Raw genomic sequence first — 27345 nt, forward strand, 5'->3', positions numbered from 1 at the left:
AGCAGGTCTGGACAAATCTTTCTTTTCTAAATTCAAGAAATTTTCTTTACAACTCCCTCCTTTTTGGAGTACATTAGAATGTGTTTTTACGTTCCTAAATTTGTCTCGAACCGACAATGCTCACTAACAAGTTTTACTATTTTTTGGAACTTCAAAAATTCGAACCCTTTCCTTAAAGATGGACCAAGAAAGCGATACAATGCAGAATAATCATTTTTCCCATTTTACTCCAAAGGAGATTTATAAAAAAAAATATATCCCAGACAAAAAACAAGGGAACTGATGAGGATTGGTGGCTCTTTCCGAAACCTAGGTATTCCCTGCCTTACCCCTGGTAAACATTACCATCGTTCTCCACTAATAAACAAACGTTGTTTTTATAAAAACAACAATAAAGGGATAAAGCCTGACCATTTTGCAACAACAAAATACTACGGTATCCCGAACAAACAAGCCACACTGTTCCAAAAAAATTATCGCAAAATCATGGTATATATTTTTTTTAAATTTTATTTTGTTCAATTTTGAAAATTGTATTTATAGTTTTTTACAACTCTGCGGCTTAGAAAATAAATAACGATACTTAAATGCTAATACCCTAACACTAGATGTCATCAGGAAAATACTTAAAATTTAATAGCGACACTCCCTTACGATGTTACACATCGTTTGGCCATATTTGGCATGGCAGGCGACGCCGAACGCATGCGCTGCATTTGTTTCCGCATGTGATCCATGTGCACCTTCAGTTTGCGGGTAAATGAAATTTGACGATTAATATTGATTAGCTCCTCCACATCGTATTCCGTTATGTGATCCACTGAATAGGAGACCATTTCCTGTGTCAAATTCAATTTGCTTTTCGAAAGCTTCAGCAGGCGTCCTTGGGATTTGCGCAACTCCTCGCGATAGACAAACAGCATATAGGGAATGTTGTAGGAATTCGAGCGGGCCGCCTCGGATGAGGTGCTGGTGTTGCCGGACAACATTTGGTCTTTGTGATGCATGGTAGTGATGGGAGTTTTTTCTTCTAAAAACTGCTGCTGCTGGCTTGAAATTCTCTTGGCAAATGATGTTCGATCAATGCTTGGGTAGGAGTATTTATATGCGTATTTTCGGCCAGGTAACCATAATAGGATGTACTGAAATATAGTTGTTGTAGCAAAATATTACGCCAAAACAAGTGATCTCAAAATATGCATTTTTGTGTTTTTTTTTTTTCTTTTTTGCAGGCCTGCCAACCCTCAGACCATCCTCGGTTCGCAGGCGCTAACGGCTCTTCTCTGCCCTGACTTCCGTTACAAAATCACAGGTAAGGATTAACAACTCGCCAATTGTGTCCAGCACGCGTTCAACACGGCATGTTCATGCATTTTCTTCTTCTTCTTCCCTTTAATCCACCACGCGAAAGTAGTACTCTATTGTCTACCTTTACCAAATATTTACCTTTTAAATCTGTGGGATTTTATATTTCACAGCTATGGATTAATTTTTAACTGGGATTTATTTACGCTGAGATTCAAATTTCAGCAAAAAGTCATTAGGAATTGTAGGTTAGATTTAAACAGACGTATATTGAGATTATGCCAATTGAAATAGAATTGTATAATTACACTACAGCGGGACAAAATCCAATTTTCAAGAAATCCAATAACTAAATGAGAAAGAGGATCGAAAAGTAGATGACACGTGTATCGGCATTTTGCAAGTCAGCAATTTGGGAATGAAAATATCCTCCCTATAATTAAATTTTGTAAATATTCGATTTAGGTTGAGTTAACATAGAATTGACTGTCAAAAGGGTTTAAACGTAGAAAAAATGGGGACCATACTGGTGGATTTATTTAAGGACCATATGAATAATTTTTTAAAAAATTTTGAAGGACTATAGAAGTGGATTTTGGATTCTTTAGACAAAACCCGGTTCAGGGCATTTGGTGCCGTTCTAGGGGTGTTCGTCTGTTTGGCTGCCTGGTTCTCACTGGTTCTCCAAACTTAATATATCGTAAGGGGACTGGTATTTTCCATTTGATAAAAATAAATGACAATATCGGTCCACTCCTTCTGGTACGTCCCAAACAAAGTCCAAATGTTCAAAAAAATACCTCATGGAAGAAGGCAGGATCATATGATTTTATTTACAGTTGCTAATCCAAATACTTGGACCATAGCTGCGGAAATAGACAATATCGACCCACTCGAAGGATCTTATAAAATCTGAAATAAGAGCCCTACTACCTTCAAATTTTGCAAATCCCAATATTTCTACCAACACTAAATCTGGCAAGGAGATGGCATAGAGATCCCCCTAACAAAGGGACGAAATTGTGAATATCTACAGCCCTCACAAAATTCAAAAAGAGCACCATTTTTATCAACACAAGATCTGGTGTGAATATGGGATGTAGAGGTCCACTCCTCCTGGTACCTCCCCCACAAAAAAAATCAAAATATTTAATATAACCATAACACTCATAAAATACGAAATAAGCATCCAACTTTACACATTCAAAACCATCTACAAACACAAGATTTGGTGGGATAATGGGATATAGCTAACCACTCCCTTAGGTGTAGAGTAGGCACATGGGGTCAAAATCTTGAACATTTGTTACGCTTGTATCTTATGTATTTATAACGATTATGTCATGTCAGATCTGATGTGAATATGCGATTTACGACCCAATTCTTCTACTTTTAACTTTTTATACCCTCTACCATTCATTGTGTGGAGGGTAGGTTAAGTTTGCAACTAATCGACAACTATCACGCTAGAGCCAAAACGAAGAGGAAGCAACATATTTGCACTAATCAGCTGTTTTGTCTGCAGGTAGGTCGAGTTGGAAAATGGGCTATATGGGTTCACGATATCATGTAGCCCCCATAACACGTTACCACCTGATATTCGGTATTATGAGGTTTTAGCCACATTTTTCAATGGAAGTGTCTAAAATTCTACAAAAGGAATCTTTGTGAGTAATTTACCCACTAAAAGAGAATTGTCTATATAGGTCTACGATATTGTATATCCCCGATATAACTGTACCTCCCGATATTCGGTATTTGACTGTAGCCAAATTGTCTGAAAATCCACAGTGGAGTTCCTTCTGAATAATTTATCATCTGGAAGGGAAATATCTATATAGGTCTACGATATCGTATTTCCCCCATACAACGGTAACGCCTCCCCCCATACTCGCTATTTAGATGATTTAAGCAACATTTTTGAGCGATATTTTTCGGAAAAAAATTTCAAGTTCCTTCAAAATGGTGGCCGGTACTAAAAGTTTGGTCCGACTGAACTTAGCTGTTTTTTACTTGTTTATTGATAAAATTATTGGGATGTGTGGAATGAGAGATATAATTTTTCAAAAAGTTGCCCATTTGTGGGGGCGGTACTTGATGGATTTGCAAAATTGGACCAAAATTGCATGATTCTTTCTTCTTCTATTTGGTAAATTTTGTTCTATAAAAATTTGTCCTTTTGTGGGGGAGGTACTCGAAGGCACATTTCTGAACTCGATCTAAGTTTGACAAAAACATTACGATGTACCAAGTTTGGACCAGATTGAATACTCCCTTTGAGAGCTATCGTGCGCATCAGCAAGACACACGGACGGACGGACATTGCCAGATCGACTCCAAATGTCCTGAAACGGATTTGGTCCAAAGAGACCTGGGGTCTTAAACCATTATTTCGATGAGGCACGATTTGGCCGTATCAAGTAATATATACCCTCTCTAGCCATTTGACTGAGGGTATTAAAATGCTTGTTCTGTGAACGGTCAATTGGCCGCCTAGATTGTGTGACTTAGAACTCTGGGAATGGTTAAGACCATTTATTGTGGGGCTATGTTAAAGCTTATATCTATACAGAGGAAAGAGTATGCCAAAATTGGACTATGTGGATGGATCATCGTGAGTTACGATCAGGCGTGAGTCACGATCAAGATTTGCATAAAATATTCTTCAAGCATTGATTTGTATGTTCCGTACTATAAATTCAAATGAAGATTTCATGCTTTTTCTATTATGTGTTTTTTTGTGAAATTAATATATTAATTTAATTGAAAAAATTTAGGTTGGATGTTATAATTTAAAACTTCAAAATATTGAACATGAGGATATTCCGCCAATACCCAATAATGGATCTACAGTGAACATTTCCTGGATTGTGATTTTGATATCCTCTTACAATGCAATAAAAAAATTAAATAATATTTCGGTTAGAAATAGCTTATAAAACCTTCAAAATCTGAATGTATTGTTCTATGAGGCCTACGCCTAGCGTTGGACTTTTATTAACGATTTTTGGCAGGAATATAACTTTAAATGCCTGCATAAAGACCCTCCCATTGGAAATTTGGTGTTAAAATATTCAAAATACTGGAAAACGGAGGAACCGTTATTTCCGCACTTGGGAAGATGCATACCGTTTTCAATACCACAATACAAAAACACTTGCCAAACTTCAATGCTCTACATCAAATAATCATGCCTCCTTACTGATTTCAACAGCCTAACATACAAACATTGAAAGCTTAATTCTCCAAATTTGGCGTTATAAGAAGCTGTTATGTGAACTACAAATCCTCCAACAGTTTTAATATCAAATCCCATCCCACAAATTTTGTGTTGTTTCTAAGGATGTCACTCCTTCAAAAGTGGAAAACATTCTTGTCCACGAAACGCTTGTTTATAGAAATACCTTAAAAGAAACGATGCGGGAGGAAATAACCGAAAGGATTTTCCACCGTTCGAATGAATTTCACACATTGCGCAACTTAAATAAGTAATTGGGAAATTCGATCTGCTGGAAAAGACAAACAATTCCTCACCATCTCAGCAGAATTTTCCTACAAATGAATCGGAAATATCCGGATTTTCTAAAAACAATTTAACCTTCTGTCATAATCTCAACAAGCCCTGAAAATGGGAATAGTTTTTAGACATTGAATGTTTGCTTTATCTCAAAATTGTTGGTAAATTCTTTTGGTGTTTCCCCAACAAATTTGTTTTCTTTCTTCAAAAATTTTTTTAATTCATTTAATTTTTTTTTTTGGTTTTATAAGTTGTTTCACCTTTCATTTGGATCTACCTCAAAAATTTTGCCTTATTGTTTTTTTTTTATTTGAATCGATAATTTTTACGCCAGTAAAACGGAAACCTATAGATACTCTATTTTGATATTAAAATGATTGCACAAAGGACACTCAATGTTTTGGATGGACAATAAAGAGTAAGAGTTAGTCTAATTGATGATATCAAAGGGGTTTTAGAACGGTGTGTAATCAATAACAAGTAAAAAAGCAGCTAAGTACAGCCGGGCCGAACTTTTTATACCAAAAGAATTTGTGGTGTTGTTGAGGTTTGATATTTTGTCTTTAAAGAATGTGTCAAACTTCTCCCAGACCTTTCTTCTTTGTTTTCAAAAATATTTGGCCATCATCGGTTTTTCGGATATGTTTTATAGTTTAGGCGATCTGAATTTTGTCAAATTGTAGGCACCGCCCAATCTTAGAACATTTTTTTCTTGTGTTCAGTGATGTTGCCCAGCCAAATGTTCAATTTTTTAATGTAAGGACCTGCAACTTTATCTGCACCTTTAGCATAAACCATATAAATATGATTCACAAAATTATAAATAACCTGTAAAAAATAGTTAAGTTCGTCCGGTTCGAAGTTCTAATACCAACCACCATTTGAATGGAAGTTGAACGTTTTCGAAAAAAAAATCCGTCGAAAATTACCGCCTAAATAAAAACCGTTATATGAAGATATACGAAGACAAGGACCTTCATAAGTAATTTTTTTCATAGGCTATAGTACCGCTTCCGAACTTCAAATACGAAATTTGGAATAATTCTGGTAAATAATATCGCTAAAATCATCAAAATATAGAATAAAGAGAGGTACCGTTATATGTGGGCTACACGAAGTCATGGAAGTGCATAGACAATTTTCTGCCTTAGGCTGTAGGACTGATTACGAAATTTGAAACAATTCCGGCATATAATGTCGCTAATACCTTAAAAGTACCGAATATCAGGAGGTATCGGTATATGTGGGCTATACGAAGGCGTGGATCGGCATAAGTAATTTTTTCTCATAGGTTGTAGTACCGCTTTCCAACTTCAAATACGAAATTTGAAACATTTCCGGTCTATAATGTCGCCATAATCAACGAAATACCGAATATCGGAGGTATCGATATATGGCGGATATACGAGAACGTGGACCGACATGACCCATTTACGAACTTAACCTGCCTGCTGGCAAAATACACATGAGTGCAAAATTTTAGCCTTTATTCGTTCCAAAGATATTAATTTTTAAAAAAATCCCAATTTTTTTCGAAAAAAAATTTAATTTAAAAAAATTCTAAATTCTTTTAAAAATGTTCATTTTTTTAATTTTTACGATAGCTTAATTGCATAAATATTTATTAATCTTTTATAAAATCTCAAATTTTTAAAAAACTATCAAATTTAAAAAAATCAATTTAAAAAAAACCTAGATTTTTGAATATTTTTCGAGTTTTTTTTTTTAATTTTTACATCGTAAAATCGACTTAGAATTTTGCGATAGCGTGATTGCAACATACGGACAGAAATATTTATTAATTTTTAATAAAATCTCAATTTTTAAAAAAAAATTTAATTTAAAAAAAATCCTACATTTTTAAAGAAAATCGATTTTATTTTAAATTTTTACCCTAATTAAGAATATATACAGGGTGAGATGAATAAACTGCAACCAACTTCAAACGGCTGTCATTTCTAAGCCACTCAGAAATGGTTCGAAAAGTAAAGAAGCGATTTGATCGAAACCCGCGTCGCAGTGGCCGAAAAATTGCTCGTGACCTGAACATATCGCAATATTTCATTCGGCAAATATTGAAAAATGAGCTCGGGATAAAGCCATTGAAATTCCAAAAAGTGCAAGAACTTACATCGCAGCGGAAAAAAAATGTACACTCAAAAGAGCTAAAGCGTTGCTTCGCTTTGCCGAAAGTGATGAACTGCCGAATTTGGTTTTCTCCGATGATAAAACATTCGTTGTCCGGCAGTTTGTAAACAAACTAAATGATCGTGTTTACTTGCCAAAGAGGTCAGCTGAAAATATGCACCTTCGGTTGGCCACCGGAACTCAAGCGCCGGTCATGGTGATGGTGTGGGCCGCCATAACAGCTTTCCGCACGTATTAATCGACCGTGGCATCAGAATAATTGCCGAATATTATAGCGGAAATATTCTGGAGGGTGTATTAAAGCCTTGGGCAAGCAAACATTTTGGCCGCAGACTTTGGACATTCCAAAAGGATTCAGCACCATCGCACTCAGCACACGCCACCCAAGAATAGTTACAAAATGAGGTTCCTCGCTTCATTTCCAGCGAACAATGGCCACCAAAATCTCCGGATACCAATCCGTTGGACTATTGTGTCTGGAGTATTTTGGAAGACAAGGTTGGCACTAAAAAATACCAAAGTGTCGATCATCTCAAGCAAGCTCTTCGCCGGGAATGGGCCAAAATACCTCAGAACAACATTCGGGCAGCGTGTGACGGTTTCATTGGACGTTTTAAGGCCATAATTCGTGCCAAAGGTGACCATTTCGAGCAAATCTAAACTTATTCTAAAATTTGATGCTATTTCCGACTTTTTTTTTTTGCTTTCACTTAATAAAATTTAAAAAAAAATGTCAAAATTATGGCGTATGACTTTCTTGCAGCTTTTCTATCTCACCCTGTAGAAGACTTTTCAACGACCTCCAAAAAGTACTCCAAACCAAAAAAACGTCCTTTTTAAAAAGTGTTCTTAAAAATCCACGCCTGTATCTCCTTTGGAAAAAATATTTTTAAAAAATCCACGTCTAGATGTCCTTTGGAAAAAATATAAATATCCATGTCCAGTCGTCCGTCGAAAAAAATATTTTTAAAAAATCTACGTCTTGATTTCCTGTGGGAAAAATGTTTTTAAAAAAATCCACGCCTAGATATCCTTTGGAAAAATATTTTTAAAAAAATCCACGCCTAGATATCCTTTGGAAAAATATTTTAAAAAATCCACGCCTAGATATCCTTTGGAAAAAATATAAAAATCCATTGCCAGATGTCCGTTGAAAAAAATGTTTTTAAAAAATCTACGTCTTGATTTCCTGTGGGAAAAATGTTTTTAAAAAATCCACGTTTGTAGATCCTTTGAAAAAAATCCACGCCTAGACATCCTTTGGAAAAAATATATTTAAAAAAATGCACGCCAAGATATTCTTCGGAAAAAATATTTTGAAAAAAATCCACGCCTAGATATCCTTTGAAAAAAATATTTTTGAAAAAAAAATCCACGCCTAGATATCCTTGGGAAAAATATTTTTAAAAAAATCCACGCCTAGATATCCTTTGGAAAAGATATTTAAAAAAATCCACGCCTAGATATCCTTTTGAAAAAATATTTTTAAAAAAATCCACGCCTAGATATCCTTTGGGAAAAATATAAAAATCCATTGTCAGATGTCCGTTGAAAAAAATATTTTTAAAAAATCTACGTCTTGATTTTTTGTGGAAAAAAATGTTTTAAAAAAATCCGCGTTTGTGGATCCTTTGAAAAAAATATTTTGAAAAAATCCACATTTGTGAATCCTTTGAAAAAAATATTTTTAAAAAATCTACGTCGTGATTTCCTGTGGAAAAAAATGTTTTTAAAAATCCACGTCGTGATTACCTGTGGAAAAAATGTTTTTAAAAAATCCACGTTTGTGGATCCTTTGAAAAAAAAATATTTTGAAAAAATCCAAATTTTTGAATCCTTTGGAAAAAATATTTTTAAAAAATCTACGTTTGTGGATCCTTTGAAAAAAAAAAATATTTTGAAAAAATCCAAATTTGTGAATCCTTTGAAAAAAAAATATTTTTTTAAAAATCCACGTTTGTGAACCCGTGAATGGGCCAAAATACCGCAGAGCAACATTCGGGCAGCGGGTGACGGTTTCATTGGCCGTTTGAAGGACATAATTCTTGCCAAAGCTGACCAATTCGATCAAATCTAAACTTATTCTAAAATTTGATGATATTTCCGATATTTTTGCTTTCATACTTCCATACTACATTGGAGGGTATAAAAATACAATGGGGGAAGAACATTTTCCCGATCAATTTTATTATTTTCGCTTTAATGTTCGGATTTCATAGAATATTTGTTTATGAAATCCTCCAACAGAAACAGCAGCACTCTTCGATTGAATCATAAAAACCTCAATATATTTTTATGATTTTTTTCCAAAATTTTATAGAGCGGAATTTCATGCATGTATTTGCAACTTTTTTTGCGGTAGTAAAACCATACCTTATTTCTGCCTCCGTATATTTCTGGGAGGATTTTCTGAAATTCCCATGAAAAAAATTTTACAGAACCATATTCTGAGAACGATCAGCAAATATTTTCGCTAATAAATGAAAATTGAACAATAAATTCGATACCTCAGTCCTCTGGCATCGGTTTGAGTTTGTGCGGCACGACGTGTGGTTATATAAAAACCTACATTTCTACAAAGGCTTAAGTTATTGGATTTATTTTTGCACAAGGATATGCATTTCCATTGAAAAAAAAGAGAAAGGTTAGTAGGAATCATGGCTCATAAAATTAATGACCTGCTTGAACAAAATTGTAGGAGAAAATTCCGCTGTAATTAGCCCGAGCAAACATGAACCCAACAATGAAGTTACAACGAATCAATGGAAATTCCAATCCACATCGCTAATCTACTAAAAAACTGAGGGATGGGTGTGGGAAGTTTTTTTTTTTTTTTACCTGGCCATAATCCGTTTTTTACCACTATAAAATATAGGTCAGCGAACAATGGCAGCATCATTAACCAAGTGTCATTTCTGGTGAAAACAGCACAAGACTCACTCACGCACCAGTTCGCTCGCTCACCATGGCAACAAAAAGTCTTAAACGTGAACGTTCCGGCTCATCATCATCGTTGACAGCTTCAACCTCCTCGGCCACACCATCATCGATGTCCTCTTCGAACTATTCCATTCCCTATACGATTTTCATTTACCGCCAAGAGCTACGTAAGGGACGTGACGAATTCATGCGCCTGTCCAAGGTCAAGCTGCACCTCACCGACAATTTGATTGTCAATACCATACAAAATATCACCAAATACGATGTGGCCGAAGTGATAAATATCAACGAACAAATGCAGTACAAAAAGCGTTTGTTCTCGAAAATGTATAAAATACGAAAACTGGAGAAGATGGGTTTGAAACACATCGATCCAAATCAAATAAGTGATGATTTTTGAGAGAATATTGTGAACATGGTTCCTTGTCGTATAGATAACATAGTTATTAAAGGCATTATTATATATTTTTTGTAGCATGCGATATTATTTGTTTAGTATTTAAGTAGTTTGTGATATAAAATATTGCTTTAAGATTTCCTTTTGTTTGTAATTTTTATGGTAAATTTATTGAAAATAAATTTCTTAATATTAAATTAAAAAAAAAAAAAAAAAACAAGTAAGAAGATGTAAGATCGACCGTGCCGAACTTTGAATATCTTCCACCATTTGAAACGAATTTTGCAAATTTCAAAAAATTAAAAATTCTGTTAAATTAGGGTCTATACGACGACGTAGACCTGCATAGGCAACCTAAGCCATTACAATATTCAAATGCGAAGCTTGAACAAAAAATCGGTGAATAATGTAGCTTAAATCATCAAAATACCGAATATAAGGAGTCATCATTACATGGGGCTAAACCAAAACGTGAACCTGCACAGACAATTTTCTGTCATAGGCTGTTGTAATCACGTAATGTAATCTTTTGAACGAATTGAGATAGAAGGATAACATTTTGCACACATGTTTATTTTTTTCAGTAGGCAGGTTAAGTTCGTAAGTGGGTCCATGTAGGTCCACGTTTTCAATACCCATCGAAAAAATTGTCTATGCTGGTCCAGGTCTTCGCACAGCTGCGATATAACAGTACCTCACTATATACGGTATTTCGATGATTTTAGCTACTTTATTCACCGTTTATTTCAAGTTTCGATTTTGAATATGGTAATGGCTTATGACAAACAATGCCTTGTAGCTCCACGTCTTATAGACACCAATATAAGGGCTATATTCAGTATTTTTAACATTGTATTTTAACGGATTTTTTTAAGGATTGAATTTTTTGAAAATTTCCAAATTAGTTCTAAATGGTGGAGGGTATTCAAAGTTCGTCCCGGCCGAACTTACTGCTTTTTAACTTGTCATACTTCATTTAATACATATAAAAATATTGGTATGGGCAAAATTACAAGAAAATTGAACATTTTTATCCAATTTTTTTCGAAATCATAATTTTCATCATATTCACATCAGCTTCTGGTTGAGAGAAATACTTAGATAGAGCAAGTCGCTGACTTGTATCGCAACTTATGATAGATAAAAGTATTGGATTAGTAACCCTTTGTGGATGAGGTACCGGAAAGGGTTGGCAGATATCTTTTCTCTTCACAACAGATCTTGTGTGAGGAAAAATGTATGTGTGGGTAATTTGAAGAGAGCTGGATGCTTATTTTGCTTCTTTTAACGTTTTGTTTTTCAAAATCTTGAACCCTGTGTGGGGGAGGTACCGGAAGAAATGGTTCGATCTCTGCCATCTTTATAACAGATCTTGTGTTGATGGAAATATTGAGATGCGCCAAGTCTGAATAGAATCGAATGTTAATTTCGCATTTTTTGAGCTTCATGGAAATTAAAAAATGTTGACTCTTTGTGGGGGAGGTTCCAGAAGGAGGGGACCTATATATTCCATCTTCACACCACATCTTGTGCTAATTAAAATATTGTGATTAGTGTAATTTGAAGACAATCGGACTATTAAATCAAATTTTATAAGAGTTATAATTATTAAAAATCTGACAATTTGTGGGGGAGGTACTTGATGGAGTGTAGCAAAATTGTCCATTTTCGCACCTGACCTAGAACTGTTGCAAATATTAGGATTTGCAAAGATAGAGCAAGAATGGATCTCTTTTTGTGCAGTCACATATTTTCTTTGAAAATTTCGAACTTTTGTAGGGAGGTACCAGGAGGATTGGACCGATATTGCCCATCTCCGAACTCGATCTCGATTGATAATAATATTACGATGTACCAAGTTTGGACCACATCGGATACTCTCTTCGAGTGTTATCGTGCGCACCAGACAGGCAGACGGACGGACATCGCTAGATCGACTTCAAATGCCCTAAAAGGGATTTGGACCAAAGAGTCCTGTGGTCCAAAATAGTTATTTCGATGAGGCACGTTTTGCCGTGGCTGAGGGTATAGAACGGATCTCCATCCATAAAATAACTCGGAAAGTGTATTCAGTTTACAGACCACATTTTCAGTTCTTCCACAAGACCTTAAAAGGATTCTCCCTTAATAGACCACACGTGAAGATTTTCTATTCATTAAGGACATCAAAAAGGAATGTAATGGAATGTCTTCTCTCAAAGAGAGACCTCGGCAAATATTTGGTCTACTTTCTATAGAACTCCAAAATTTGTTTATCCATTAAATACTTCAGAAAGGTATTCTATCAACGGAAGAATTCTAAAGGGTCTTTAATTTTTAAAGTCCTTGGAATGTCAGTACAGAAGAGCCAGTCCTCAGTAATATCCTGTATCTAAATAGTCTTTCCAATGATTTTCTACCTCTAAAAAGATCCACACTTTTTCTATAGGAGGAAATTTTGATCTTCTATTACAAGATGAATGAATCTTTTATGAAAAGGTCTTCAAATCTTCCACCGGAATGTCATCATCTCTTTATTAGAAAAGCAATAGATTTTCTATTCGAAATAAAATGTACACATCTTCCATGGAAAGATCATCAGAAAATTAACAGATCTTCAATAGAAAGATTGGCCAATTCTCCATTCGAGGATCAACAAATCTTCCATTACAAAATCATCAAACCTTTGACTGGAAGATGAAGAAATCTTCCATCCATTAAAAGATCATCAAATCTTCCATTTGCAGATCAGTTAATCTTCCATTCGAAGATCAACAAATCGTCCATTAGGAGATCCAAGGGTTATATATTTTCTATTGGAAATAAAATTTACACATCTTCCTTGGAAAGATCATGAGACCATTCCTTGAAAATCTAAAAGATCTTCAATAGGAAGATTGGCCAATTATCAATTCGAAGATCAACAAATCATCCATTAGAAAATCAATAAACCTTTGATTGGAAGATCAAGAAATCTTCCATTAGAAGATCATCAAATCTTCCATTTGCAGATCAGTTTATCTTCCATTGGAAGATCAACAAATCGTTATTAAGAGATCCAAGGATCTCCAATAGTAGAAGCTACAAATCTGCTATGGGAAGGTTGACCAATTCTCCATTCGAGGATCAAAAAATCTTTTATTAGAAAATCAACAAACCCTTGATTTGAAAACCAAGAAATCTTCCATTTGCAGATCGGTTAATCTTCCATTGGAAGATCAACAAATTGATCATTAGGAGATCCAAAGATCTCCAATAGTAAAAGCTACAAATCTGTTATCGGAAGATCTGCAGATCTATATTCTATAGGAAGATCAAATGACCTTCTATAGGAAAATCAACAGACCATCTAATAGAATATCAACAGATATTCTATAGAAAGACGTATAGATCATGTATTAAAAATCGGTAGATTTTCTAGAAAAAGATAATATGTCTTTAATTGGAATAGATCTTGAAGATCAATGAATCTTCCCTCCATATATCCATATATCTTCTATTGGAAGGCTAGGTTGGAAAATCCACTTATTTTTCATTTGAAGATCAACAAATTATCCATTCCATAGTTCTGCCATAAGATCTACAGTTTATTTTCTGAGAAGTTGTACAGATCATCTATAGAGATTGCCCATATGAAAATGTCCACATTTACTATAGGACGATCCACAGATCATCTATTGGAAGTTTTACAAATCTTTGTAAGGAAAATCTACGTATCTACTTTGAGAAGAACTACAGGTATTCTATCCGGTATCTCTACTTCTTATATAGAAATAGCTCTACAAATCTTCTGTTCTTAGAAATTACCCAAGAAAATCTTCAGATCTTCCATTTAAAGACATATAATCGTTTTACTTATGTACGACACGCGTACATCCATAATATTCTTCTAGTTTCGCTTATAGAGAAAATCCTTGACATTTCTTTAGATTTTATTAAAAATGTTTTGGTTTTATTAGCCATAACTCTTTTATGTGTGTGTTTCTTTGTTTTATCTCTATGGATATTCTCTCTATTTTCAAAAATTACAGTAATCCTTGCATTTCATTCATAAACTGAATATAAGCATCATCCTTTGAGGCGGCATTATTTGTTTCGGTCGGCCGTGTTGAAGGTTCTTGAGTGAAAGGTTTTGTACGATTGGGTTTACGGGCGTCATCACGTTTAACACGCAACGTGGAGGGAACAAAACGTGTCACATCGGCACTTAAATTTCTGGAAAGAAAAAAATCAAAATCTTAATAGGTTTTCACATCATTTTAAGGAACCAAAAAATATGGGCTCGATTCTGTGTGACTATGCGAAAGCAAATGCGAATGCGAAAAACACCCTTCGAAATGTGTTTTTCGTTCGCTTTCGACACACAAAAACCAGACCTATATTAAACAATAAAATCAAGATTCAGGGCCTGATTCCGTAAGATGATACGAAAGCGAACTCAGAAGGAAGACCCAATTCCATGTGGGTTGTATAAACTAAATACAAATCATAAATTAAAAAAAGCAAGGGATGTCTGCTTTTTTCTTTTCGAGTTCAATTTCGAATCGTCATAAAATAACAGGCCATTAATGCATGGGGAAATCCTCTCAAGGACATGGTCTTCAAGATCCTCGCCCATTTGATTATATCCCTTCCATTTTACTCACCTAATTTGCGGTTTGGCCGTAATGGTCGTCACACCCTTACTGTCCTGTTTCTGCTGCTGTTGTTGTTGCTGTTGCATTTTGTGATGGGCCATACGCGGCGGCATTCCGGGTGGTGGACCTGGTATACGTATTCCCATGCGTGGCATACCACCCATACCTGGTGGCCGGGGTCCTGGTGGTGGTCCTGGCGGCATGCGAATACCAAAACCATGCATACCTGGTGGCCTGGGTGGCGGTCTAAACATCATAGGCGGTGGTGGAGCCATGCCGGCCAGCGGTGGAGGTACTGGATGACCATGCAGTGATATGTGTGGTTGTGGAGGGGCTGGTATATTCGGTAAAGCTATGGCCACAGGAGGAATTTGAGCAGGTGTGGGTATTGCAGCCGTATCAATATCGCCAGATGAATGTGTCCGCCTCCGTTTGGCTGCATCTTCGCCATCGTTGTCATCATCATTGGCTTCTTCGTCACTAAAACTACACTCAGATAAATCACTTTTGTTCTCCTCATCATCATCGTCGTCAGCATCATCATCATCATCGTTGTCGTTATGATCATCTTTTTTGCCAACCTCTTTGGCGGTTTCTTTCTCACCCCTACTGGCAGCCACTTTTTTCTTGTGAACATTTTCCATTTCCTTCATGAAATCGTCAATATTTTGACCTGATATAGCCAGCATACGTTGTTGCAGGGAATTGGGTTTGGGCACCGTCTTGGATGACTTAGATTTGGAGACATATTTTTTCAGAACCACCTCATCGTCTTCAGCATCTGTATCCAAATCGGACATATCAGCCAGCGTGGGTGGGGGACCAATGGGAACACCTAAAACTTCTTTGCGTTTTATCTCTTCCGGCTTTTCGGCTGGCTTTGCACTTGGTTCATTGAGTTTCTTTAGGGTACCGGGAGGGGCACCCGGTGCAAATGGCGGCAAAGACAAGGCCGTGGGTGGAGGTGGTAACCGTTTGGGACCTGATGGGAAAGCGGCGGTAGCAGCCCCACCACTTGCCGGTGTTTGGGTGCTAGAGGGCAGAGGAATTTCATCGATTTGTACACTTTGAGCATGTTTGACACTTTCGTAGTATTGTTGCTTTTTTAAACGTTTCTTTTCATATTCAACCTCTTTGCGTTTCAACTCTGACCAGTGTTCCGGATCATCGTTGTACTGGAAAAGGACAAGAGCTACATTAAAACAGAACTTAAGATGATTGACAAAATACTCACATAAAGCCGCATGACACGTTCAAATGTTTCCTTCAACTTTTTCCGTTTGTCCCGCAAGACCTTCTCGTTCAGGGGTGATGGCTGGAGCACATTGTATTCTGGGGGGCAAGTAAGAAAATGGCCATTAACAGAATAAATATAAAAAGTTTCCTTAACTTACATACCCATTTCATCGATTTTCTCCATTTCCTCCAAAATTTGACTAGGGTCTTTATTCTTGAGCACGGCCGCCCTTACCATTTGCCTTTGTTTCTTGTTCTTTTTCAGCTCCTTCTTGCGGGCCTCCTTTCCTGAAAATTATTTCAATAACATTCCAAATGAATTTTGGGAACACCTCCAAACATTGGGCACATCGTGCCGGGTTGTCTTTAATGTGTTTGGGACTTACTTGCTTGATCCGTGGGATTCATGTATTTACCACTTTTTGTGGTATTAATGGAGCGTCGCCCCATCTTCTTGGTATTGTCTTTTATTGACTTTGTAAGCGAAAAACTTAATAAAATTTACAATTTTCTCTCTGTTGTGAATTTGTTTAGTTTTTTTTTTTCGTGGTGGCCAGGTTTTAACGATAACAGTGTTATCGATAAAATTAGGACTATTGCTGAAATCGAAACAGAGACAAAAAGGACACAAGGGTGCTTTAAACATTGTGTTTAATTTAACAGCTGTTGAAGCGGAGATACAAACCATTTGAATAGACATTTATAATCTTCTACCAAGAATACGGGTGAAAATGTTGGAATTTGTAAAAAAAAATGAAAAAATGCGTATCAGAACAACCTCCGATTTGCATCGCAAAAGAAAAATATAAATATCTACTTGTTTTTGAAAAAAAAATTAAAGTTTTTACGTATCAAGGTTCCCAAGCGTTGATACGACTACCTGTATTCTTCTACCGTTCGAGTGTTTAAGGTTGCGCAGCTGCACGGGAATCGGCAACTGCTGCACTTGGATACTTTTGGTCCATTGTGTTCATCCTAGGAAGAAATAAAACTTTTTGAGGATAGAAGCGAGAAGAAGAAAACATTTTTAGAGAGAAGTATAGTTAACAGGATGGTCTGCCTACCCAGATAACGATTTTTGCGAGGGAACTGATTTTATATTTTTTTCGGATATTTTTAAATATTTTTTAGAAATTTGCCTATTTTTCTAAATTTCTTTTAAAAAATAGACCGATTTAGAAAAACTTTCCGATTTCAGTGACCACATCCACACAACGTTTGCATGGAAATCGGAAGAAATTTCAGCGGAGATTCTGTCCGAATTCGGAATAAAATGTTAGTAGGGTAGTGAGGGAATACCTGTGGCAAACTTATAAATTATTATGGGATCTATGTCTGAGAAGAACGTAAGAGTTTCTATCTCCTTCCTGTCAGGAAGGAGGAGATATTTGATACTGCATCCAGTATCCCTACCCCGATTCGCAGATCAGTCCTACAAAATGATAGAAGGGAGCTCTTCTCAAGATTAACGACCAGATAACATTAGATACCCTGCAACCGGTGTCGTCTTCTTACAGTTTTTTCCATAATAGATTTCTTGAAGCAGCTGACATAATAGCGTATTTTGGGTTTAACACTCTCGGTTTAATGGCACTTGACTTGATAACTTTGAGGAACTCATGCCAGTAAACGAAGCACCCATATAACAGGTAGACCACAGTGACATAAGCTACCCAGTATATCTTTTGGGGTTTCCACTATCTGCAACCTACTCTTCAAAGGCGGAGGAGATCATGACTTGACACAGTACAACTGCTATCCCTAGGGGCCAGAGAACCCCCACCCTTGATTCTATAACCCCAAAATAGAATCCGTGAATCTGTCTAGGACACAGAACAGCCTGGCACTTGGCGATTTGGTAATGCAAAATTTCAGGAATAGGATATAGTTCTAGCAAGCGTATCGCGGTGGCCAAAAATCGTTGGATCTAACAATTTACCACCGAACTGTCATACTTTGATACAATGTATGTCTTTTGACTGACGAGTGAAAGCAGGGATCTGATTATATATTTTTCAAATATCGAATTCGTGAGGCTATCGAGGACATAGAACACGTAGACAAGTAGCTGATGTTGTTCTTCATAATTAATGGCATTTTTACTTCTTATTATGAAATCATTTGCCTCAACAATGACATTTTTCTTTGAATACCAAAAAAACACTAATTTTGGGTAAAACTTTTAGTTTTTCTCTATTTCTACAAAATTAACAAATCAAAAGCTCTTAATAATGCCACTGTTTTTTACTCGGCCAAATTTGTCTAGTAATTTTCTTTGACCAGGAATGTCATTCGTCTACATTTACTTATGTTGAAAAAATCCGGGCTACAAATTAGCTTGAACAGAGCGTTTATAACGGCGGCGTACCAAACACACGTCGATCGCCGTTATGAAAATTTGACAGTTCAACGACGTTCAATAATCAATAGAGGGCACTGCACTCCCGTAAAGCAACTGGCAAAAGTTGAAGTAAATGGTTTTTGGGTTTTTTGCTGTGCTGTCATTCTCCCAAAAGTGTACCCCTTTTTGTATTCCATATTTTCAAATTAATTCTGAATAAACAAATCAATGGTATTAAAACAATTTAGTAAATACTAACGCTGTGAAAAACAAATACCAAGCGCCAAATTAAGTGTGTTTTTCTAAGAACCAAAAAAATTGACATACAGACTGCAGAGAAAAGTTTGCGAAATTATTGTGGTGAGTGTCACAAGAACAAAGTAAACATTTACATATTTATAAATTGCAAATCGCACAGTAGCACCACATAATTGGTCGTCAACGAGATTTCGGGGGGAGGAATTTCCAATTGATAATTTGTGTTAATAAAATGCTGAAGTTTGCTTAAATTTATGTGTATCGTTTTGATGACTTGGTTTCTTTTGTGCGGTGTTTTATCTTTTTTTGTTCTCCATTCTTTGGGCTTGTAAATTTTTTTGTTTAACTTTTTGGCGCAATTTTCTCTGGTTGTGCGAAAGAGAACGAAAGTTGTCAGTATGTACCTCTGTATGGGTATGAGTGAACAGGCAACAGTTCAATACCCCAATATTGTGCTTTTTATTTTTTTTATTCTTATGTGCAACAATGTTTTCAGCTGGTTTTCTTTGTTGTGTACCTTTATTGTGTGTTTTTCTTTCGGCAACATATTTGCCGGTATCCATCCATAACACCGCCTTTACACGGTGCAATTTTTAGCTGGCATTTTTATCAATTCTCTTTTAAAATTTCTGCGTAAATCTTCGCGCCTTTACACGGTGGCATTTTACGATAATAGTGCTTGGCATTTTTTCTGACATTTTATTTTATTCAGTATTTCGTATAGAGCTAATTGTTTGTAACAGATATTTATAAAGAAGTGATTTAAAATTAAGTGTGTGAATCTAAAGAAGAAATGATGGAAAAAGTTATTGAGGTGTTAAATATTGCATTATTAACTTTTATTTTAACTTTCTTTTTTTACTTTTTAATACTTCCAATTAATTTTCATATAATTCAATCACTAAAAACATCACAATAAAAGAAACGCATTAAAAATTACAATAAAGAAGCGATATGAAATGTCAAAATTATAAAAAATTCGGAAGAAGCAAAAAGAGAAATGCAAAGAAAATGGCATGTAACCCTGTGCGGTGGCTCATCGTGCCATTTTTTCTTCTATCCTTGTCTCTCTACACCTTTTACCAACAAACAAAAATGGCATGGTTAAAAAATGTCACCGTGTAAAGGCAGTGTAAGTTTGTAATGGCATGCAAAAAAAAGTAAAAGGTGAACAAAGCAAAAGACAATTGGAAAACGAAGTTGGTGGGAAAATTACAACGGCGCGCTGTTTAACTAGCCGGTCTAAAAAAAGAAATTACATTTTGTGTGTATGAAATGGGTTTATGAATATAAATTTTGACAATGATTTGGGTATATAAAATGGATTTATGAATATAAAATTTGACAATGAGATGTCGGCAAAGGAGTAATTTTAAATTCTACTGTGATAACAAATATATATAAATATACAATTGTTTTGCCTTATTTTAAAATCAAATCTTTTTGGACAATTTTAAAATTTGTTTGGTAATAAGTCCCTATCCGGATTAAGCCTAATTATTGACCGATCACAATAAATCTGACGATGCAAAATGTATTTTAAATCTATTGTGATTGGTCAATAAGCGGGGTTAATTCGGGCAGAGATTTTTGTATGTTGACGTACATTTACTCTACCCAGTGGAGCATATTGCTGCTTAGTAATTGAATTTTATCTAAAATACTTATTGCTTTCAGTTTATTTTGTTAATATTTAAGTTTTACTTACAAACCACCAATAAAAGCAACGGCCCATGCTCAATCACTATTATCTAACGCCGTTGACTTTTTTGATTGAACGACAACGATTTGTGATACTACTTTTATCTACAACCCTGTGTGAGTTCACTGAACAACAGCAACAGAGCTCTCTCTCATTCTCATTGTTATGCACGCACACACAAATACATGAGCGGCAAATAAAAAAGAACTATTTTATTTTCTTTTACAATTGTGTTTGGTTTTGTTTTAGCAGTTAAAAAAATAGATAAACAAATAGATCAATAAAAAACATAATTTAAATAAAACAAATCAACTATTTACAAAAAATAAAACCATTTTGTGGATTTCGATTGTGTGCCAGCCAGCGAGTGGTGTATTTCAAAATATTTTGCAATATTTTACAAAAATGTTGAAGTAAGCATAAAAATTGGTTAATTGTCATAAGACACACTGAATTGAATTGTGTGCCTTTGTCCCTACAACAGGTAGACCGATCGAATCTTTTTTTTTGTGGCTAAACGATCAGTTGAACAAAACTGCAGCAAAGTCGGACTTGTTCTTGCTGTTAAATTAAAAAAGAAACACATACCGTAAGTAGTACCGTTAACTTTTCTCGAAAGTTTTTGAAATCGATTACATTTGTAATAAAAGGAATGTAATACAAATTGAAGAGTGTCGCGCTTAGACATTTGAACAAGACTTAACATGATCTATAGGAAGCAGCTTCCATTTAAGGTTATGTGAAACATAGAATATTTAAAACAAAATATTTTAATTTTAAATTAAAAGGTAATTGCTCAAAGATCTATAATTATCTCAGTTGTTAAAATATTGTTTTTTTTTTTTTAAGTTGCAGAGATCTAAGTAGACTTCCGTCATATACACGACAGGAAAATCTAAGATTTTTAAGAGTTCAGCCATCAATTGTATGTACGGACGCCAGTTGTACGTGGAATTTAGAAACAAGAAGTCGAAGATCCATAGAGTGAAACAGGGCATTTCCCAAGGTGTGTGTGTGTGTGATATCTCCGAAACTGTTTAACCTCAAACTTTCTAGAATTTCTTGTCCTTTGTTACCGTGTTGAATTTAAAACATATGTGGGTATTCACCCACCCGTCAGGCGTCAGGCAATATAGTAGGTTATGTCCATGTGGGCAGTAATTGTCCATCCATCACTAAGCCAATACTGATTACCTCACGGTAATGAAGGTCATATTCACAAAACCCTTTTAAGTCGTATGCGCATGTCCGAGTTCTCTGCGATAAGTGCAGAAGTGGAAAAAATTTCTCATGTATTTTCTCAGCAGTGTCTATAGAGTTGATAAGGAAACCTTGTTGACCTATTATAACTCGATATGCCTGTCTGTGGTCAGCTATGCGGCATCTGTGTGGTCGCCACAGCATAGTAGAGGAATGAAAGCAAAATCTATAGAAGGTAAACCGTATATGGGCTCTAAACGTTCTGTATTGATGTACAATGTGGAACAAGTAGGATTCAGGGTCCCCCTTTCCGATCATTTTCAACATTTTACCTCAGGGTACCCCTCGGAGTACGTAAATCCCTCGATGCAAAAGTTTTTTATGCAATCAGGCTTACGTAGTGGTCTAGACCTAGGAATAAACATTATATGCATGATAGTATTTCCTCCAAAAAAACTTGTAGGAAAGGACCTACACGATTTAGAGAGGGACCTCCAACCATATAAGTGAGAGTCTTTTCTTCAGGAAGCCTATCAGTCAGGTCTGCATGGCGTTCATACTGATGCTGTCACCTATGTTACCAATCATTATGGTATGAATGGGGTCCTCTAGTTCGCACCCCATCCATTGCAGCTACAGAACGTCGGCTACCCAGACAAAAGTCCAGGATGGTGCATTCCTATCTGTCGCCCATCATGTGACAAAGGCAAACCCCGCCCCTTTCCCACAGGAATACATCCCTTAAACTGTTCCGATAAACCTACCCAACTTACGCCAGAAAATCTTTGGCTACACCGAACTAGGCTTGGGTGGCTTCTGAAGCTTCTATGCCGCTTTGGTCAAGGATCCATCCTTTCGGAATTTGAGATAGAGGGGAATGTCAAAACAAGGCGAGACTTCGCTTGGTCTGAAACAAAGATCTACTCTGGACCATATTGTTCTACTCTGGACCATACGAGCGTTAAGTTTCTCCACTACGCGATTTCCCTTTGACAGTAGAAAAACAATTTGTCATAGGGAGGATTTCATTAAGAGATTAAGGGGTAGTGTTAGAGTTATATTTTGCAAATAAAACAAAAATCGATTTCAAAAATTTTCACCAATTCAATATCATCCCCCTCAAGCGTTTTATATATAAATTTAATTTACAGACACCCACTACTACCCAAGCGAAAATCTACGTCATTCTTACAACGAGATTCATTCGTATTAAACTGTGATAACCACCATGCCTTGGAAACCTTCAACAGATTTCGAAGAAGAAATTGTCAACTTACAACCCGATCATGATTTTATATTTGGTGCCCTGTCCGAGCCGGAACCGCAACCGTTTTATCCTCGACCACAATCACATATCGAATATGCGGCTACAAAAAAGAAACAAACACGCCAACAACAGCAGGAATACGAAGAGACGGGAAGAATTAATAATCGTTTGCATGCCATAGCACAAGTACAGCGTATAGCTGGTACAAAACCGCTGGGCCAACAACCCACCTTGGATGATTGGAATAATAATAAAAATACTGAAAAAGAAATTGTGGCTATGATGCGGCATTTCGGTTTGGGTCCAAGTGTTGAGGAGCCGCTAAACGAAAAACTCACCATAGCCACCTATCCCATTAGGAATGGTGTGGAAATTGTACAAAATAGATGTAAAAAGATACCACTCCTCTTCGATGATAATCTGTTTAAATTGAAACCCAAAGAATCGAGCTCATCGAACTCTTCGAATAGTTTCGATAGTGCATGTGGAAATAGTAACCGCAATAACAATAACTCTACCTCAAGTAATGGCGACTTAAATATATCATCGACAAGTAGCTGTGATACGAATTCATATTCCTTCCATACACCAAGTCGAGATGATGATTCCATTGATATTGCATTTGGAAAATATGAGAAGAAAAAAGAAAATGTCATGTTTGATTATCGCAAGTTACATAACGAAGAAGAAGATACAAGAAAACCTGATCAACACAATATCAGTTCATGTACTCAAAGCAGCAGTTGTTATTCTCCAAACTATTCCCCTTGTGAACAAAGTGATGGCTATGAAACGGCTACCTCAACTTGTAGTACCTCAAAATTGAATCCAAATGCTTTCGAATTTGTACCATATTCAAGATATAATGGTAATTCTAGCAGTAGTGGTAGCAGTATCAACCACAGTGTGAATAGGAATTTAGACTACACAAGTAACAAGTCATTGTACACTAATGCCACTTCTGAGGATGATTCCCTGACATCGCAAGCCCCCTCATTTCTCCCACGTTTTCTTAAACTACCAGCAAATGATTCACCTAACAAAACAAAGAAGAATTGTACATTTGCTGAACCTCAACCAAATCAAATGCCTCCCACCTATGCAAATATGGTCAGGAAACCATTAGCCGCAGAAGAAGAAGCGAATTGCAAAGCCAACAGAGTTTTAACACAACCATGTAATGCCAATTTTCCACCTTTGTCACAGCAAGGGACTTCTGGCCGAATTACCAATAATAATTTACGTTTTTATACGCCACGTCAAGTCTATGAAAGAAGACGTGGAACTGCATCTGCTCTGCACTAGTATTACAATGTTTCTTTTAGATAACTTAATTGTTTCTTTTTCATATTATGAAATATTGTTTACTTATAATAATTTTTTAATTTAATGCCATGGTATGCGAACAAAAGGTAACATCCATGGTACAATAAGAGTTTGAACGGCTTGATAAACCTACTGAAATATTGCCCTGATACTATGTCTACTTTCGGCCAGAATTATTTAGAATAAGATGCAACAGCAGTCTATTCTCATTTCTTTGATATTTTTGCTCATTTTTAAAATATTTCGAAAATGAATGGAAATTCTGCATTTTCTTGCAAAAACATGATTCAAACTGTTGAATATTTCAATTCCAAGGTATAAGTGGTTAATATATCTAGTGCGCCCGGCCCGCCATGTATTTTCCTTTTAGTCATTGATTTTATTTATTTTTTCAAAACGTACAGAAACAAAACAAGCATACACTCAACAAAAAAGGATTTTTATTGCACCAATGTAACATCAAGTAACCCAACATACCATTATGGCTTCAGAATAATATTACAATAATAAAAGCCTTAAGCTTTTTAAAATCTTTAGAAAACATTGAACATATTTTGTGTAACAATAATAAGGATAATCGAGATTGAACCCTTATTTTTAACTTATACTTGTAATTGTAGAACAAGCTTTCGAAAGTAGTATTAAATTATTCCCTCAACCATATGGCTACAGAGGGTATATATCATTTGATACGGTCAAAACGTGCCTAATCGAAATAACGGCCGTCCGTCCGTCTGTCTGGCTGGTGCGCACGATAACTCTCGAAGGGAGTATCTGATTTGGTCCAAACTTGGTACATCGTAATATTTTTGTCAAACATAGATCGAGTTCGGAGATGGGCAATATCGGTCCACTCCCTCTGGTACCTCCCCCACAAAAGGTCGAAAATTTGCAAAAAAAAATATATTTTCTGCCGGAAAGAGAAACGATAATCCGATTTTGCTCTAACTTTTCAATCATAATATTTGCGTTAGTTCTAGGTCAGGTTCAAAAATTGACATTATCGGTCCACTCTATCAACTACCTTTCCCCCAAAGGGTAAAAATTGTGAATAATTACAACTCCTGTAGAATGTGATGTAAGAGTCCGATTATCTTCAAATTTCACACATCCCAATATTTTTATCAATCCAATCCAAGATGGAATACATCGGTCTATTCTTTCTGGTACCTCCCCAGCAAAAGTTCGAAATTTTCAAAAAAAAAAAACTATAAACCGATTTTGCTCCAACTTTGCAAATCCTAATATTTGCGTCAGTTCTAGACCACAGGTTCTAAAATGGATAATATCGGTCCACTCCTTCTTGTACCTCCCCCCACAAAAGGACAAAATTTTGAATAATTATAACTCTTATAAAATGCGATGTAAGTGTCCGATTGTCTTCAAATTAAACACATCGCAATACTTTTATCAACCCGAGGTCTGGTGTGAAGATGACATAAATCGCTTCACTCCTTCTGGTACCTCCCCCACAAATGGAAAACAATTTGAATATACATGAAGCTTATAAAACAAGAAATTAACATCCGATTCCACTCAGACTTGGTACATCTCATGAAGCTTATAAAACAAGAAATTAACATCCGATTCCACTCAGACTTGGTACATCTGTCATTAAGGTGGTACTATTTCTTCGGTTACCTCCCCCACAAAGGTTGAAAGTTTAGAATAACCAAACGATCATAAAATCCGAAATAAGCATTCGGTTCTCTTCAAATTACACATATCATAATATTTTTTATTAACCCAAGGTCTGGTGTGAAAATAGGATATATCAGTCCACCCCTTCTGGTACCTCCCCCACAATCGTCAATATTTTGAGTATCCATGAAGCTCATAAAACGCGAAATTAACATCCGATTTCATTCAGACGGTATATTATATTTCAATCAAAATATTTCAATCAAAACAAGATCTGTTATTTAGATGGTACAGATCGGATAATTTCTTCGCGTATCTCTCTCACCAAGGGTTCACGATTTTTAAAAAACAAAAGGCTCAAAAAAGAGAAATAAGAATCCAACTCTCACAGATTTCCCACACATCCAAATATTTTTGCTTACATAAATCTGTTGTAAAGATGATATATATCTGCCAAGCCCTTTTGGTACTTTACCCACAAATGGTCACAATTTCCAATACTTACATTTGTCATAACTTGTGAAAGAAGTCAGCGATTCTTTACAACTTGGTATATCTGAATATTTTTCTCAACCAGAAGCCTGAGTTGAAGATGGAATTTATGATTTCGCATAAAATTGAATATAAATGTTTGATTTTCTTGTAATTTTCTCATACCAAAATTTTTTTTCTGTATTAGATGAGGTATTAGAATGGAATACTTCTCTCCGTTATATCTGTTAACGTTTTCCATAAATTTGCACATATCTCATATAAAGTATAGGAAGTAGTTAATATAGTCCAAACCTGGCACGTTGTAATATTTATATCATATTTATTTAGGTCCGATACGAAATAGACAATATTGGCCCATTCCTTCGGAACCTACTCCATAGAGGGTCAATAATTTAAACAATCATAACAGAAGACTAAATATATTCAATAATCGAAAATTTGGCTGAGGGTATACATCTGTTGGCAAAAATCGACTGGTAATTTTTAAGTTGTTATAATATTATCCTCAAGCTGTGTTGTCCTCGAATATATTTTTGGTATGGTGGGTACTTCTTTCATGTGGCAATAATCCAAGTCCAATGAAAACTAAAACAGGAAAATTCATAGCGACTACAATCTGTGCAATACCGAATACAAGGAGTGCAGTGCCTATGCGGATTATAGAAAATGGTGGAGCGAATTGAAATTTAGTAGGACAATGATTTATATTATCCAAATATTTTTTCAAAACCTTCAATATACTTAAATCACAGGTACCGTTTTGCGGTGGACTATACGCTATAGCGAGTAATTACATTTCGCAGCACCCAATCTGGGTTTGGAAAATTCTGACTGTATTCGGTGTTCGGTTAGTAGATAAAAATCCCAAAAAGGTTTTTGGGTTACCAGGCTAAACTTTATTATATATAGCCTTAAGCATATACAAAGGGCCCCAGGATTTTAGGATCTAGTAGACC

At 35.8% G+C, this 27345-nt stretch overlaps 4 protein-coding genes across 5 annotated transcripts in view; 3 read left to right on the forward strand and 1 right to left on the reverse strand.

Moving 5' to 3' along the window:
- Positions 1-9909: 9909 nt before the first annotated feature.
- LOC101888853 (uncharacterized) lies at positions 9910-10481 on the forward strand. Its single transcript, XM_005191277.4, has one exon. The coding sequence runs from the start codon at positions 9936-9938 to the stop codon at positions 10308-10310; it is 375 nt and encodes a 124-aa protein (XP_005191334.2). The 5' UTR covers positions 9910-9935; the 3' UTR covers positions 10311-10481.
- Positions 10482-14200: 3719 nt separating this feature from the next.
- Positions 14201-16722, reverse strand: LOC101888503 (WW domain-binding protein 11). Its single transcript, XM_005191275.4, has 5 exons — positions 16546-16722; positions 16322-16447; positions 16158-16255; positions 14933-16098; positions 14201-14501 (listed from the first exon to the last, which is right to left on the reverse strand). Exons 1-5 carry the CDS (start codon positions 16607-16609, stop codon positions 14312-14314), a joined length of 1644 nt encoding a protein of 547 aa, XP_005191332.2. The 5' UTR covers positions 16610-16722; the 3' UTR covers positions 14201-14311.
- Positions 16723-18675: 1953 nt separating this feature from the next.
- LOC101887980 (serine/threonine-protein kinase grp) overlaps positions 18676-27345 on the forward strand; it is a 99302-nt gene continuing 90632 nt past the window's right edge. The window contains exon 1 of the mRNA XM_059130320.1: positions 18676-18860. The gene's annotated coding sequence lies outside the window, so the exon portion shown is untranslated. The remainder of the gene's footprint in view (positions 18861-27345) is intronic.
- On the forward strand, positions 20572-27164 carry LOC101889031 (putative uncharacterized protein DDB_G0282133). Of its 2 annotated transcripts, none has more exons than XM_005191278.4 (3): positions 20572-20873; positions 20945-21049; positions 22812-27164. In XM_005191278.4, exon 3 carries the CDS (start codon positions 22889-22891, stop codon positions 24230-24232), a length of 1344 nt encoding a protein of 447 aa, XP_005191335.2. In that variant the 5' UTR covers positions 20572-20873; positions 20945-21049; positions 22812-22888; the 3' UTR covers positions 24233-27164. The 2 variants fall into 2 exon arrangements, with proteins under 2 accessions (XP_005191335.2, XP_011295798.2); XM_011297496.3 differs by lacking the exons at positions 20572-20873; positions 20945-21049 and adding exons at positions 21091-21248; positions 21310-21466.

The sequence above is a fragment of the Musca domestica genome, unplaced genomic scaffold, assembly GCF_030504385.1.
Source record: "Musca domestica strain aabys unplaced genomic scaffold, Musca_domestica.polishedcontigs.V.1.1 72, whole genome shotgun sequence".
Lineage (NCBI taxonomy): Eukaryota > Metazoa > Arthropoda > Insecta > Diptera > Muscidae > Musca > Musca domestica.